General features: G+C 58.5%; 1 protein-coding gene across 4 annotated transcripts in view; it reads right to left on the bottom strand.

Moving 5' to 3' along the window:
• Positions 1-7,930: 7,930 nt before the first annotated feature.
• The window catches only part of GLIS1 (GLIS family zinc finger 1), a 223,851-nt gene continuing 216,138 nt past the window's right edge, over positions 7,931-15,643 (bottom strand). For all 4 annotated transcript variants that reach the window (XM_064589121.1, XM_064589120.1, XM_045897659.3 and 1 more), the window contains 3 exons: positions 11,673-11,851; positions 10,887-11,054; positions 7,931-8,444 (listed from right to left, as the gene is read on the bottom strand). In XM_064589121.1, coding sequence (XP_064445191.1) covers positions 8,287-8,444; positions 10,887-11,054; positions 11,673-11,851 — 505 coding nt within the window. In that variant the 3' untranslated portion in view covers positions 7,931-8,286. The remainder of the gene's footprint in view (positions 8,445-10,886; positions 11,055-11,672; positions 11,852-15,643) is intronic.

The following is a 15,643-nucleotide window of genomic DNA, read 5'->3' as shown; positions in this document are numbered from 1 at the left end:
AACTTCCTATCCTTTCCTATCTGTAAGACAGGGATTGTCCTTTCTGAGATGGCCTGAGTGAAACTCTAGGTCTTGTTGACAAATGGACCTTGAAGCCATGAGACTCGGGAGCTGGGGCCATCTCCTGGGGTGGGGGTCCGGGGGCAACAGCTGTGTGGGAGTCCCCAGCCAGCCTGTTGGCATCCATGCTGTGTGACATACTGAGTGCTTTGTTGTGTGGAAGGAAGACGTGGGTGACCTGACCTGGAGCAACTCCCCAGGACACCTTATGTGGGACCGTGGTTTTCCTTTTCTTCATTGTTGTTTTTTTTTAAAGATTTTATTTATTTGACAGAGAGAGAGAGAGAGAGAAGAACAGGGGGAGTGGGAGAGGGAGAAACAGGCTCCCCGCAGAGCAGAGAGCCCGACGCGGGACTCAATCCCAGGACCCTGAGATCAGGACCTGAGCCGAAGGCAGACGCCCAACCGACTGAACCACCCAGGCGCCCCTTCCTTTTCTTAGTTGAGGGCATGGAGGCCCAGAGAGAGCTTGTCTAAGGATGCATAGCCAGGATTTGAATCAAGGTCACAGGCCCTGCGTAGATAGGCTGGGGTGTTCTGACCAGTGAGGCCTCTGCCCAAGACAGCCTGGGGTGATGTGAGCACTGCCCTGGGAATCCTGAGATCAGATCCACTGCCAAATTGCCACATGTTCCCAGTCATTCAGACCATCTTCCTGGGCCTCAGTTTCCCTACTTGCAACGTGAAATTTGGTTTAGAGTTATGGGGAGACTACTTGGGGCATTTGTCTAATGGGCAGTCCTCAAATGGAAGCAATATGGTTATATTTCTTGAGCACCTACTATGGGACAGTATTGCCCCATTTAATTGTGGGCTGAGGGAGGGCCATCGTCACATCTGACAGAGTAGAACCCCAGACTCAGTGAGGTGACCTACCTACAGCCCCCTAGTTGGAGCAATTCTGGAGACACCGGAATCCCTGCTGTCAACACTGGTCCTCCCCATCTTTCAAAAGCGCCAAGCTCCCTGAGCCTCAGTTTCTCCATCAACAAAAAGAGAGTGGCATGTGCCCGTTACATTCCAGGCCTCCCTGGGGCATGGAGCCACCTAGTAAAACCAGTCTCTGTGGAGACGGCGGCCCAACATGCAGCGCCTTGCTTGGCCTGGCAGACAGCCTCGTGCAGGGTTCAGTGACTTCACCCTGGGGCCGTCCTCCCGCTCCCCCTTTGCTTCCTAGCAGGAGAAGCCCTTGAACTTCCTTTCTCGGGGATCGGGCTCCAGTCCCCTGCCAGCTGCCACCTCAGGTTGCTCATTGTCTGGCGGTGGAGGCGAGACTGACGTGGAGGAAATCTTAGGTGAGGGCGAAGTGCCAAGCGTGGGTGAAAATACCAGCTCACCCAGCCACAGCCCACAAGGCAGACCTTCTGTTCTACTAGAGCTCTCGATTCCCCCAGGTGGTAACTGGGATTGACCCCCCCCATCCCAGGAACGCATCGCAACCTGGCATCACAACACACTGTAGGGATTGGGGGACAGCAAAGTGCTGGGGCACAGAGGCTGGCCCGGGGCAAGGGCTTTGCAGTCAGGAGGACAGGAGTCCGAAGCCTGGCTTGCCCGTGTGTGAGGCTGGGCAATTTATATCACCTCTCGGGCCGTCGGTCGTCTCATCTGTGAAATGGGGATGATAACCGGCCCTGCCCTGCAGGGCTGTGTGAAGGTTAAATGACTACATGTAGAGCGCCCACGGTGCCCGGCCCAGGGTAAGTGGGAGCCATTGGTGGAACCCCTGGGCCAGTGTTCCCAGCCCTCCCTGTGCACACTGGAGCCTCTGGGGGAGCCTTCCACACACAGAAGCCCTGCCCTCCCTCAGAGGGCTGATCCCCCTGCTCACAGGTGGGGTCTGTGTGTGGAGGTGTGGAAACTCCCAGATGATTCCAATATGTCGTCACTGGGGGAGAAGATGATTCTGCTTTAAGCTACGCAAATGGGTAAACTGAGCTGTCTTGGGCGGGGCCTTTCCTTCTCTGAGACTTAATCTCTTTGTACCTCACAACCATCCCTCACTGCCCCCACCCTTGGGGCCAGTCTGAACTCTTGAGCCTCGGTTTCCCCATCTGTGAGGGGAAATGCTGGTGAGATGCTGTCCCACCTGTGGCCTGGCCGCCTTCCAGATTCCAAAGGCCGACAGAAGCGCGTGTACTCCAGCCTGCAGTCCTGGGTCAACATTGCTCTTTCCCTGCAGCCTCCAGACAAGGTTTGGTTTCTCAACACACAAGCTCCTAGTCGGGGAAACACGAGAACAGAGGCCCCCATCATGGCTGCCCCTTCCCGCTGTCCTGGGCTGCCTGGGTGTGAGGTCTGCCAGCCCCGAACCTCTGAGAAAATATTTAGGCAGTAACCCAAGCCTTGGCCACCTGCTTTCCCTGCGAACGCGCAATTAATCACCTGGACACACACTGCCCTCAGTCCAGGCTCAGGAACGATGCTGGGTGGCAGGCCCCACTGCTGCCTGGGTAGGCAGGAGATGGCTGCTGTCTCAGGTTGGGCCTGAGAAGCGTCTGGAGGTTGTGCGGTCTAGCCCTTGAAACCCTTGACCCAGGGACAGGACTGCTTCATAGCTTCCTGTCCACTCTTGCTTGCATACCCCCAGGGATGGGGAGCTCACTTCATCCTAAAGTAGTCCATTCTGCTTTAGAGGGCTTTGCCTTTTAGAAATCTGAGATTTGTCCCCAGCCCCATCTCCTGGGGTCCCAGCCTGCTCGGGGGTCTCCCAGTATAGTCAGCACCCTCTTTCTAGGGCACTCTGCAGAGCTTTTGGGTTGTCTTCAAAGTCCCCCTGAGTCTCTTGTACTCTGAGGCACACCTTCAGCACCGGCAACCAGCTTCAGGTGTGAGGTGAGTGGACTTCTCCCCGTTCTGGCCCGTGTTCTGCACAGACTTTCATTTGTCACTGGCAAATTAATCCAGAAAACCAACCGTGTGTCAGGCCCTGTGTGAGGCCCTGGGGACACAAGACCTCCAACATGGCCCCTGCTATGACAAGACAGGCCTACAGTAAAGACGAATTTGGGCCCTAGACCCCCCTCCAGGGCCCTCGTCTGAATTTGCCTCTCGTACCCATCTAGGCTGCCTGGGAAGCAAGGAAATCCCACCCTGGCCACGCTGGGACTGGGTCAGTTTTTTTTTTCTGGAAAATGTCACATATACATGAAAGTACAGAGGATATTATAACCAGCCCCAGAGAATAGTTTAACGGGCCCATCCTCCAGCTTCAACATTTTCAACTTGAGGCAAAACCTGTTTCCATCCCCTCCACACTCCCACCTCCTCCAAGTGATCCTGAAACCCGGCGGCCCCCGTTCTTTGCTCTGACCAAACCCAGCACCGCGCCCCATGCTCCCCGGCCCCGCGGGAGCTCAGGCAGCAGCCCCACCCTCCTGCAGACACAGGGCACATCTCCTTGGTGGAAAGGCCTGGCACGCGGCTTGCTGGAGGCCCGATGCCTCACTGGCCCCTGGCGGGCCTTCTGCAGGGCCCATTACACCACGGGCCCTGGGGCCCCTGGGAATAAACTGAAGAGTTTTGGCTCTGTCAGTTTGGGCTGCAGCCTCTCCTTCCTGGTTCACGCCCGTTTGCATTTCCCTCCAAAGACACGATTACTTAGAAACCTATAAATCCCTGGCAGGGCTGCCGGCCCAGGCGAGTATATAAATCAGGACTTGTAAGAGCCTAAGGGCTCCCTCCGGCTGGCGGAGAAGGGAGGGCACCGAATCTCCTCGGGCCGCTCCCCGGGACCCAAGTCGGCAGGGGAGGGCAGCCCGATGCTAGTGCGACAGACCGGCTCTGGACTTCCAGCTCTGCCCTCACTCTCTCGGGCTCAGTTCGTCACTCTGCAAAATGGGCTAATGACACTTAACCTCGCAGAGTGCCCTAACAACGTCGGTCCCGGCAGAGCCGGAAGGCATGGGATGCCGTTGGTGTTCAGGTGGGCAGACAGGATGGGCTGGGCAGGGGGCAGGCTGGGGACCGGAGGCCTGGGTTCTCCACTGCTGGCCACTGACCTGCTCCGTAAACTTGGACGCGTCACACTCTTGGGACCGGTCTTTTCATTTGGAAAACGAGGGGTTGGACGGGGCAGCGAGCTCACAAATGCGTGTTGCAGCCCCATTCTGCGTGAGGTTCTGTGCAGATGGGGCCCGGGTCCCTCGCTCCTGGCTCTCATGCCCCTCAGATGTATTCAGCAAACAAGTACTGAGCGCCTGCTGTGTGCTGCAGGGGCCGGGCAGTCAGCCGTGCGGAGGGCAGAGCAGGACCTGCCTCCCGAGCTTCCAGGGGGAGCCTCGCCCGCTCCCTTCACAGCAGTGGGCAGAGGGGCGTCCCGAGGGACAAAGCGGGCATGGCACCCACGGCTCCCCCCTTGCTTGGTGCCCCGTTCTCCATGTGCTCTGGGATCCTCCATCCATGGAGAGGGGGCGGAGCCGGTGGCCTCGGTGGGCCTCTTAGTTCTGGTGGCCTGAGTCATGGGGGACCCCAAGGGCCAGCGGCAACAGAGACTCTGGAGTCCGAGGGAGTCCCGGCAGATCCAGGGATGGGGAATCCCTGTGCCCAGCATCAAGGGACCCTGGGCCTGGCCATGAAGGGCAGAAGGGGAGGTCCTGATACCCACTCTCCCCAGAGACCCCTTGTAGGTGGCCGAGGAGGGGAGTGAGTGACCAGAGGCCCCTGCCCCAAGGGCCTGTCCCACCAGCACTCTTCTGGGACGCCCTTTTTGGGTCCTCTCCCCCTAGCCACTAGAGCCCTATGTTGCCTTAGGCCACAGACAGTGAAGCGAGAGTCACCGAGGAGGGGGCAAAGGCAGGGAGAATTGGGCACAGAAGAAAGACTTGCAGTTTAAAGAGGGCAGGGGAAAGACACAGAAGAAAAAGAGACACAGGGAGTGAACTGGGAGGGGCAGAGGAAGGGGGGGAGGAGAGAAATGGGGGGACAAAAGGGCTCAGCAGAGATGGGGAGACGGAGGATGGAGGGACAGAGAGCTACTGGGGGACCAAGGGGAGCAGTGAGGGACAGCAGAGAGGGTCAGGGAACAATGGGATACAGAGGGACAGGGGGATGGATGGAAGACGGGGGACAGGGAGAGACAGAAGACAGGGACAGGGGACAGAAGACAGAGGCCCAGGAAGAGACAGAAGACACAGGGGCCCTGATGGAGATAGGGATAAGGCAGGGTGGGGGACAGGTCAGTCTCAGCCTGGACTGGACAAAGGGCAGGGCAGCAGGGGCCCCCCAGCATGGCTGGGCTGGAAGGGCAGTGCAGTCACCTGGCAGGCCTGGGCACCAAGCCTGTACCCTGGCTTCCCCTCTGGGGCCTCCTGGGCAGACTCAGCTGCGCTGCCCTACAGACCCCGCGGGGCCCCAAGCGGCGGTCCATCCCCCAGGGCCTCTCCAGGTACGAGATCCTGACCATTTCCACCTGACCCGAAGCCCCTTTGTGAGGGGGGCAGTAAGCACCCCGCCCCGTGATGGCAGCACAGTCCTGGCTGCAGCCCGGGCACTCGGTCGGAGCTCGAGAGGGGCCGCGGTTCTGTGTTTGCTAGAAAGCATGGCCGGGAAGGAGCTTGGGTCCAGTCTCTTGGCGGCTTCTGCTGCAGAGGCCCACCCGCTGCTGTGTTCGCTAGACTAGGATGGAGACCTGCGGGCGTCTGGGCGGGAGGCCTCCTGGTGCCAAGAGGAGGAGCGGAGGCTCAGAGGAGACCCCAGCAAGGGAAGGGGGCAGTCACACTTACAGCTCAGGGTCAGGATGAAAGCTGCTATGACTGAGTCCCTACTGTGTGCCGGGCCTTTGTCTCCAGCTCACTCGCCTGTCTTTTCTCTTTCTCTTTTGTTTCTCTTTGCCTTTGTCCCCCTTTCTCCCTCTCTCTGTCTCTCAGAAACTAAATGGGATCCAACTGCCAGCTCCCTGTGTGTTCTCCTGCTCACGGCTCAGCCCTTTCATTATTAATAGAAATATGTCCTCATTGTACGGCTTAATTCTGCTTATCTGGAGCAGATTAAGTGCTTACAATGACATGCAGTATTGATTCCTGAGCATCTCTTTTAAAGGAATTTTGCCACGACCTAATTAGTTCCATAAAACCAGTGGAGGATGGGACTACGGGATCAGGGGCGCCTGGGAGTCAGGAGCCCTGGGTCCTCATCCCAGCTGCCCACGTGCTGTGTGGCATTCAGTTGGAATCTCCCTGCTGGGGGCCTGGACGGGGCTGAGAGCAGGAGGTGGGAGCCAGGTTGCCCTGAGTCCTTAAGGGCTGGAAGTGCAGTGAGTGAGAGCATGTGCTCTGGAGCCCCATCCCCAGGTTTGAATCCCTGCTCTACCACCCGTTGGCTGTGCTCTCCCGGTCCCTCAGTCTCTGCATCTGTAAAATGGGGTCATTGTCAGGCTCCGGCAGGAAGCAGATGGGCGTCTGACCAGGGCAGGTGAGGAGGGTTGAAGGAAAGGGTTAGTTAGTTATGTACAACAGCGTGAACAGGTGGCAGGCAAATGAGGGACAGACTTTCCTGAGTGGGGGCAGTTCCAGCCCCCAGCCCATGCCTGAAGAGGGAAGACAGGGAGCCCTGCCGTGACCGCCACAGTGTGGGGGGGCCCACGTGGCTGGAGCTGGGCTCTTGAGTGAGGACAGAGCCCGCCCAGTGACCCTTGCTCTCCTCCTCCCTTCCCATGCGGGGCTCCTCACTGGCTGGAGCCAGCTGAGAGCCAGAGGGAAGGGAACCCAGGCACAGTCCCGACAGGCTGGCCCTGGACACAGAGCAGCACGCATGGCCTCCCTAGGTTGCAGGGAGAGACCGGGCACGTACACAGGTGGCAGGCTTAGTTCTGTCACCGCTTGGCTGGGTGGCTTCTCTGAACCCCGAACCTCTCTATAAAGAAGGGATTGGGGGGTGCCTGGGTGGTGTAGTTGGTTAAGCGTCGACTCTTGATTTTGGCTCAGGTCATGATCTTGGGGTTGTGGGATCAAGTCCTGAGTCAGGCTCCACGCACGGTGCAGAGTCTAAGACTCTCTCTGCCCCTCCCCAACCCTGCGCTCTCTAAAATAAATAAACCATTAAAAAAAAAGAAGGATTGACTAGATCTTTCCATCTTGCTTTGCCTCCCTGCCCCAGCCATGTGGGACAAAGAGGCGTTCCTTTGAGCTGGTTTGAATCGTGACTGCTCTGCCTCACCTAAAGGGGGACCGGAGGCTCGACACAGAGCTGCCCGAGGAGAGCCCAGCACACAGTAGGTCTGCAGTACCCGTGACTTCCCTTATTGCATTTCACTTCGGCAATGCTGAAGTAGGAATCTTCCTGGAGGACGTTTTTTTTTTTTAACCAGGTGACCTTCAGGGTGACGTGGTGAGATGTAGGACACTGTCCAGGCCATCTGCCCAGGCCTGGATGATGGGGAGGGAGCCAGGCAGGGGAGGACAGCAACCCTGATGGAGCCTCGGTGCCCTTAGAACTGGTTTCCTTCTCCCCTCCCAGACGGCTTGGGGTGGGGTGGGGATATGTGGCCCAGGGACGCTGTCCGTAGCCTGACCCCCGCCTTCAGGAGGCTGTTTGGGCTCTGTCTCCAAAAGGCCTGCCCTGTAGCCCCACGGCCTTCCCTGTTGACCCGAAGCCAGTGCCTGCCTGGAAGCCTGTTCTTCTACCGGCTGAGAAGTCCGGGCAGAGAGCAACGGTCTAGGCCAGGCGATCTGGCTTCCAGTGTGAGCCCTAGCCTTGGTCGGCTCACCTGCCTTGCGCCGCGTCTGGGACCAGCAGGCGGTGCGGGCCGTGTGCGGCGGGCCCCCCTCCCCGCGCCTCCCAGGCGCCCGCCCCGGCTCCCTTACACACCCCTCCACCGTGCTGCTGGTCTCGACGCTGGCTCGCGGGCAGAACCAGGTCCCCACGTCTCGTTTCCAGTTTTTAATGTTTTTCTTGTAAAAACCCACAATATAAAACTGGAAGGGGAATGGAAAACAAGTTCTGTACATTTTATATACACGAGGTCTGTGATTTCAAAACCATTGGGGAGAGAAAAGGAAAACACAGTCAGAGGAACGTCGCAGGTCACGGATCCTGACAGGCATGTCCGAGCAGCCAGATCGGGCTCAGGGGATCGTCCCTGGCCAGCGCAGGCCACCCCGAGTCTGTGGGGAGCTTCGGCCTGGTGGCTCAGGCTGGGTGTATAGAGGGTGGGGACGGACAGCTAGCAGGCAAGGTAGTGTCTGCGGTGGGGGGGGGGGGGGGTGCAGGTGCGGCCGGGGCCTTCCTTCAGGTGTCCGTGTAGATGGACGGGATGTGACTCAGGCAGTGGTCAAAGGGCCCGTTGGGGAAGAAGCTGCAGTCCTCGGGGCCACTGGACACCATGTCTTCGGGTGGTTGTGGTGGCAGTGCCGTGGGGCAGGGGGCTTCGGCCAGGGCCTCGTAGCCTGTGGGTACGGTGGGGAACAGGGTTCGGGCTGGAGAACGCAGGGCCTCTGCCTCATCATCTTTTCCCAGCCCCCTGACCCCATCCTCCTGCCCAGGGTCCCTTCTCACGGTTGTCCCTTCGGCCGGGCCCTGAGCCTCTGCTCTTCCAGACAGGGGAGCCAGTGGGTGGGAGGAGGCGCTCTAGGCCTTGCACTCCCCCCAAGGGGCCCAGGGCAGCTGGACAGACAGACGGGCGACCTTGGGGCAGTCCGTCGTCCAGTGCTGGACTGTAGGGCAGAATGTGGGGAAGGGAGGGCTGGGCTATCACAGTTCTTGCCCTCGGGGGCTGGTCCCCTCCTGGCAGAGGGAACCCAGCCCACCCCCACCCTTTCAGGTTCCTTCACCCAACCAGACACAAGAAACCCGAAGAAGGAGATGAGCACTCACTGGGCTCTTACTGAGGGTTCTTGAAGCTATCTCACTTAAGCTTCTCAACAGTCCTGTGAGGTGGGAGTCATTATCCCATTTTATAGCTGAGCAGGCAGGCTCAGAGAGGCCACACTTGCCCAAGGTCACTTGCTTGTAGGTGAGGGAACTGGGATTTGAACCCAGATCCATCTGGCCCCGAGACACCTGGTTCTTCCACTGGACGTGCTGTCTCTGTGTGGGGTCACTGCTCAAAGGCCTTCAACCTGGAGGGACTTATCCAGTCCCTGCCCTAAGCTCTGTCCCTGAGCTGCTGTCACAAATTTCTGTAGCCGAAAATAGGCAGGCCTCAGTCTTTCCATCTGTGCAGTGGGATTAAGCCAAACTACTCCTGAGGCCCCACAGCCCCACCCTGTTAGTTTGGATCAATCCTGCCTGTCTATGCTCAGCTTGGCAGGAGGTGTAGACAGCTTCGCGGGTCCTGGAATGGGCCCTGAACGCTGGGCTGCCACCCAGATAGCAGGGGAGGAAGGGGGCCAGAAGAATCCACTACGCTGGTGTGGGGGCATGGAAGCTGCCTCTTGCCCGTTACTTGCCGAGTTACTTATTCCTGCCGCTAAACCCAGAAATCCCGCCATGGGCCGGATGGAGCAGGGGGAGGATGAGGTGGGCGAGAGCCAGCAGTGCTGGGAATGGCTGGCCAGGCCTCATCACACACCAACCCACGTGTGTGCAAACAGGAAACACACCCCCCGCCCGCACGCACCCTGGGATGGGGTACACGTCTGCCGATGACGCACGGATGTGACCCGCCACCACCCGCAGACACACAGCACGCTCGAACGCAGTCTGTGCGCACAGACAGGAGTCATGGGATGGGCTCGGGGCAACACCGGGTGCGGGCAGGTGGGAATACGGGGCTAGGGAGCATGCGCGTGCGTGCACAGGGCATGAACATCGGCCCAAGCGTGATGTCTGCACACGTGTGAGACATGAGCACCTGTGCCCTGCGAGCTCTTTACACACTCGGGGGGCTCGCACTGCTTGGAGTCCACTTGGGCAGGCCCTACGACACAACAGGCGCCACAGACATGTGCCACAGACGTGTGAAGAAAGGAGACCTACACAGACGTGAGAGCATGTGTGCGAGCAGGAACCCACGGACCACGTGCAGACGGACCCCCAGGTTTCCGCATCTCATCATCTGTGGCCTCGTGGTTATCCCTATGTCCTTAATCTTCTACCCCCAGCTGCACCCCCCCCGAGCCGCCCAAGGGGCCTCTGGCACAGGGTCTCAGGCTCTCCTTTGTCTGGGGCCCCCACCCTGCCCCAGGCCTCGTAGCTTCCCCTGGATGCGGGCCTGGAGGCTGACTTGGGGTGGGCTGTGGCTTGAGTTACTCCGGGAGGGTCTGGCCCCACCCCTCTGATGCCCTGCTCTGATCAGCACCAGCCCTGCTGGTCTGAGCCCTTCCACCCTGGCCTGTCGCTGCCTTTCTCCCCCGTGGCAGGGGCATTACTTGTGGAAGGCCCAGGGCCCTGGAGGGGACACGGATGTAGCACAAGGGACAAGCACAATGTCTAGGCTCCGTCCTTTCCTACTAGTGTGGCCACTCTGGTCTCATTTTATCTGCTGAATAGAGATCCGTATTTGTCTCTTTCCCTGCTGTATCTCCACGGTCTACAACTGTGCCTGGCACACAGTAGGTGCTCAGTAAATAGTTAAAGCGAAACATCAACTAGACTCCAAGCTCTCAAGTCTGATTCTTCTCTGTCTTCAGAAACCTGCCAGAGAGCAGACACGTATCAGCCGTGTGACGATGTGGAAGGAACACTGACTTTGGAGGCAGGCAGGATGTCAGTGCCAATTCTGTGGGGTCTTGGGACCTCTGGGAGCCTCAATTTCTCCTTCTGTCAAGTGGCGATGACTCTACCTCTTTGGGCCGTCCCGGGGCTTCAGGCCAATGTGCATAAGCACCCAGCACAGGGTTGGGCCGTGGTAGGTGGTCAGGGAAGGGAGGCATGCAGGTGGAGCTTACCGGTGGCAGGTAAAGGTGCACTGAGGCCGTGGTAGCCATTGGGCCGCAGAGGGTTGAAACCGTGGGCTTCCCCGGCCAGACCGTCCCCACCGGCTGCGGGCTCAGCCGTCCGGTAGCAGTCGCCATAGGGGAAGCAATTCTGGATGGAGTGGAAAGTGCCCTGGTACCCTGCAGAGGGAGGCAACAGGGGCTGCATTAGCAAAGGAAGAGAGCCGGGGGCCAAGAGGGGACCGTCCCTGCTGCGCTGTTCAGCCTCCCACATCGTCCTGTCCAGCCATGCTGGGTGTGAGGGAGAGAAGAGGGTTCCAGGGGGGAGAAGGTGCCAGGGGTCCCGGGCCCCTTTCCCAGCTCTCTGCCTGCCACGGGGCGGGGGCGGGTAAGGTAGCCTCATGTGGCGGCACCTGACTTGAGTCATCTGTGGCTGATGCAGTGCTCTGAGGAAAGGGACTGTCGGTCCTCCATCCCCACCTCCGGAGATGCCTGCTCACTCACCTCCCTCCAAGTGGCAGGCCATTCCCACCCCTGCCAGCGGCAATGCTGTTCCCTTCAATGCCTTGTCCATGGGACAAACTCTTCCTCACCCCTCCGGTGGAATTTCCTCCAGGAAGTGCCCCAGACGAGGCGTGTTGGGTCACCTGACTCCTGGCTTCTCCCATGGTGGCCCTCAGTGCCCTCCCTCATTCTGACGACCCACTGTCTCCCCCAGGTCAGTGCCCCGTTCCCCTCGGGCACCCCGAGCAGGAGTCAGTGGGTGTCTATGGAGAGAGGCCCCCGGCCAGAGCCTACCTTGTGGACTGGGCAGAGGTGGGGGTGGAGGGCTCTGGAAAGGCGGGTAGGGTGGCTTGCTGGGGAGTGTGGGGAAGGGCTGGCCCCCCGGAGAATGGCTCTGAGAGGATGGTGGCAGCGGTGGTGGCCCGAGCCCCTTCAGTGGGCTGACCATAGGGGAGAGGAGGCCGGGTCCCAACCTGGAGAGAACAGAGACAGTCATCAGCAGGATAGGCTCTGGGGGCCGTGGGGGCCAGAGGCATGGCTGCTGCTGCTTGCTTCCCTCCGGCCACGCTGAGCTCACTACCTGATCTGCTCTTACTTAAGACAGTGCAGTTAGAAGAGGAAACTTTTACTACAGATTATGTTCAAACTGGAATTAACTTTGAAAGTCCTCTAAGCTTGAGAGTCCAAAGGAATCAGTAAAGAAGAGCTTCTATCTGGTATTTAGGACTGGCAATCGGCAAGGCACACTGGTTATCAGCATCACCTTTGGAGTCGACAGAACCATGTTTTAAACCCCATCTGCTCTCACTGGCTGCGTGACTTCGGGCAAGATGCTTAATGTCTCTGAGCCCTGTGTTGCTCCCAGGGTTGCTGTGTTCTCCAGCTGGTACACTGGGACTCTCGTGACCTGGGCGAAGTACCAGCCCCCCCCGCCCCCCCACTGGATTGTGTTGCTCTCAGTCTGCGCTTGCGCTCTGGCCACCTGGAGGACAGGCCCAGGAAGAGCTGTGCTGACCCCCGGGCAGCTCCGGAGCAGAGCACTAACAGTCAGCGCCTGCTGAGCCCCGCCTCATCTCAGGCCCGTGAGAGAAGTCCTTGTTTCTGCCGCACAGAGCAGAACACCAAGGTTCAGAGACGTGGCTCGCCAAGTTAGTCCTGGCCACACAGCACCAACCTCACAGGTTAGGATGAGGGTAAAATTAAATAAATCAAAGTGGACAGAGCGCCCAATATGATGTCAGATGTATTCTGAGCCACTCCGTGAGTCGTCATCGTTATTATAAAGATGCAGGGAAAGAAAACTAGCAGATAGTTCTGATGTCTAAGTTGGGCTTTCTTCCCCTGCACAGTGTGCTTTCAGAGATCTTCTGTCTCCATCCCTGCACTTGCATACATCCTATGATGGGGGGCTCACCACCTCCCTTCATACAGAGCCTGAGGTGGTGCAGGCCTGAGCCTGTGTTTCTGGAAGCTCACAATCTGGAATGAGGCCGCAGCAGCTGAGAGCTGTGCAGTCACCCTGAACGCAGCTGAGCCCATGCGGGTCATCTAATTGGACTGCACGTCACTGCAGCCCAGGTTCCTTCCTCATGCTGTCACCAACGCCTCTGGGGTCTGCTCACAGGAACAAACCTGGCCCTGGGGCCAGATGGACTTGGGGGCTCTGGGGACCAGGCTGAAGGCTCATTGCTTGTAAAGCCCTATGTGCATTGCAGAAAGAGGCAGGGGGAGCTCAGAGTGTCTACTCTCTTATTTGCCTTTGTGGGTCTGGTGGACGATCCACATTAAAATATACTACAAATTCAATGTCACAGCTAAAGTGACCTTTTCAGGCCAGGAATACTACCCTTGCCTACCCTCCAAAACATGATGCCTTAAGGGGACAGATCAGTGCCTTTCTCCGAGGGAAGCAAGACTATCCTGGAACAGAGGAAGGTTTGGGGAGAGGCCAGTGGGCCCTACGTCGGTAGCTCTGCTGGGTCCCCCCATCTGCTCCCTCCAACCTGGGCACCCTCTGCTGCACTGCCATCCTTCAATGTCTGGAACCCCACCACCGTTGAGTGCACTGCAAGCAGACACGGGGGTTCTCTGTGCTGGGCCCCTGGGCCCCAGCCCAACATCTCGCACAGGCAGCCTCAAGTTAGTGAACTGAATCCTCATCAAGGTTCCACGACTTCTCATTATCCTCCTCAGGACTACTTTTAGGCTTCTCCTACAGGGCCATCAAATTGGGCGGGGGGCGTGTGGCTGTGCGTAAGCCATGTGTCCTCACAGCCACCTCTCTGGCTGAGGCTGGGCTGTGGTGGCCAGAAGGGTGGATCCTCCTCCTTCGGGCCCGCTGCGCGGTGCCCGCCTGCCTTACGCCCGCCCCACGCTGGCACCCAGGCCGCTCTTCCCCGACTTCCGGTCGGTGCCCTCCCCTGGGAGCTCCTGCGGGAGGGCCAGGCCTCACCTCTCAGGGGCTCCGTGCTCAGCCCTGGGCCTGGCACACAGCAAACAGCTGATAAATACTAACAAACGGGTTTCTGAAACGCTCAGCTACAAAACCCAGAGATTAACAGTGCTGCAGAATTAAGGAGAACCAGATCTGAAGGGGGGGAAAAAAAACATGCATTCTCAAAGTTTGTTTTTCCTGTCTCAAACCTGCCATAAATTCACATTTGCCACCTTCACAGCCAGTGAAATTAAACAGAACACGACTCTCTCGGCAGCAGACATGAAGGCTGAGGTTACGCTGCTCTACCTGAACTCTTTAAAAGGAAAAAAGAGCATCTGGAGCTCCTCTTCTGAGTCATGCAAATGATTCCTAAATCAAATATTTTTGCTTCAATTGGAACCTATAAAAATTAATATAAAACCTCACTGGCTTGGCACACTGAGGGCTTCATACCTCGTATGGGGCTAGGGAAAAAAACCGCCCTTTCAGCGTCTTCCCTGAGCCAGGGTAAATAAATTTGGTCATGAAGTCGGGCCCTCTTAGCATATTTTTGAGTGAATCAGATAATTCTGTCAAGCTATTTAAACGTCCCAGCAAACCACCGGGGAGCCGCGAGTGGCCTTCCCTGTTGACTTTGGCAGGAAGGGGAGGCTGAAGGCCTTCCCCCCGTGCCTTACCTCTCTTCCGAGGGGCTGAAAAAAAAAAACCCATTCAGGCTGGGCCTGGGCCTGGTCTTAGGCTTGAGGGCTCTCCTCTCCCGCAGCCCAGCCGACGGAGCCCAGGCGCCTGGCCGGTTGGGAGGACTCGAGCCCTCGCTCCCACAGACACGGGCGGTTAGACGGCGGGCTGGGCCGTCCTGGTCTTGTCAGCACTCTGCCTCTCGCTGCAGGAATTCCTGACGGGCACTTACGCAGGAGGCAGGCAGGTGATGAATGAGGTGGAGCAGAGTGCACAGGCCTGAGTGGGGAAAGGCCTCGGTGGTTTATTTTAGTTTGGTTGGAGATATTTTGGGGCTGGCTGGTGGGTGAGCAGGTGGCTTGAGCCGGTGGGTGGGTGGATGGGGTCCAGGGGCTCGGTGTCCGTGGAACCTGCACCAGATGACATGTACAGTGCCAGGCACATGTATGTCAGGCATGGCTGACCCTCACCACCTTCCTAGAGGAGGATATCTTAATACCCATTTTACAGAGGAGGAAACTGAGGCTCAGGGAGGCCTGATCTCTGGGTCCCCTTTTGCACCCCATCAGGCTGCCTCTTCGTGGCTCTCCACCCACTCACCACAGTCTTCCCCTTCTCCATGAACAGCACTTCTGCCTCCCCAGGGGCTCATCCCTGGTGGCTCCTCCTCTCCCTGCCCAGCCAGCGTTTCCTAGAGGCCCACTGATTCTCTGTCACTAATGCCTCCCTGTGGTCCTCCTCCCCACCCACCAGCTCTGGCTCAGGCCGCCACCCACACACATTCGATGCTGCCCCTAGCAACCAGCCCCACGCTGCGAGCCACGCCGTCCTCCCCAAACCGACCACATCACCACTTGGCACCCTTCGGATATAGTCCCGCCACAGGCTGGGTGATCTGGCCCTGGCGACCTCCCTCCTGAGCTTGTCACCTCAAAGGAAGGTGCATGTTCCCCAGAACACGCCAAGCTCTCACCACGCCTACTCACTGCTCCTATCCCTCCACTCAGTCAACTGCTACTTAACTGTGGAGGCCCGGCCTAGCATCACCTCCAGGAAGCCTTCCCTGCGCTGTCCCCCACCGCACTGGGTTCTCCTCTGGGCGCCCACAGCCCCTTCTGCTTCTTCCCTCAGAGCCCTTGTCCTGCAACGT

This window comes from Mirounga angustirostris, unplaced genomic scaffold, assembly GCF_029215605.1.
Source record: "Mirounga angustirostris isolate CCGP_5_RB_7025 unplaced genomic scaffold, mMirAng1.0.hap1 SCAF_4, whole genome shotgun sequence".
NCBI classification, from domain to species: Eukaryota; Metazoa; Chordata; class Mammalia; order Carnivora; family Phocidae; genus Mirounga; species Mirounga angustirostris.
Note: the sequence above shows the minus strand (reverse complement) of the source record. Positions and strands in the feature narration are given on the sequence as shown.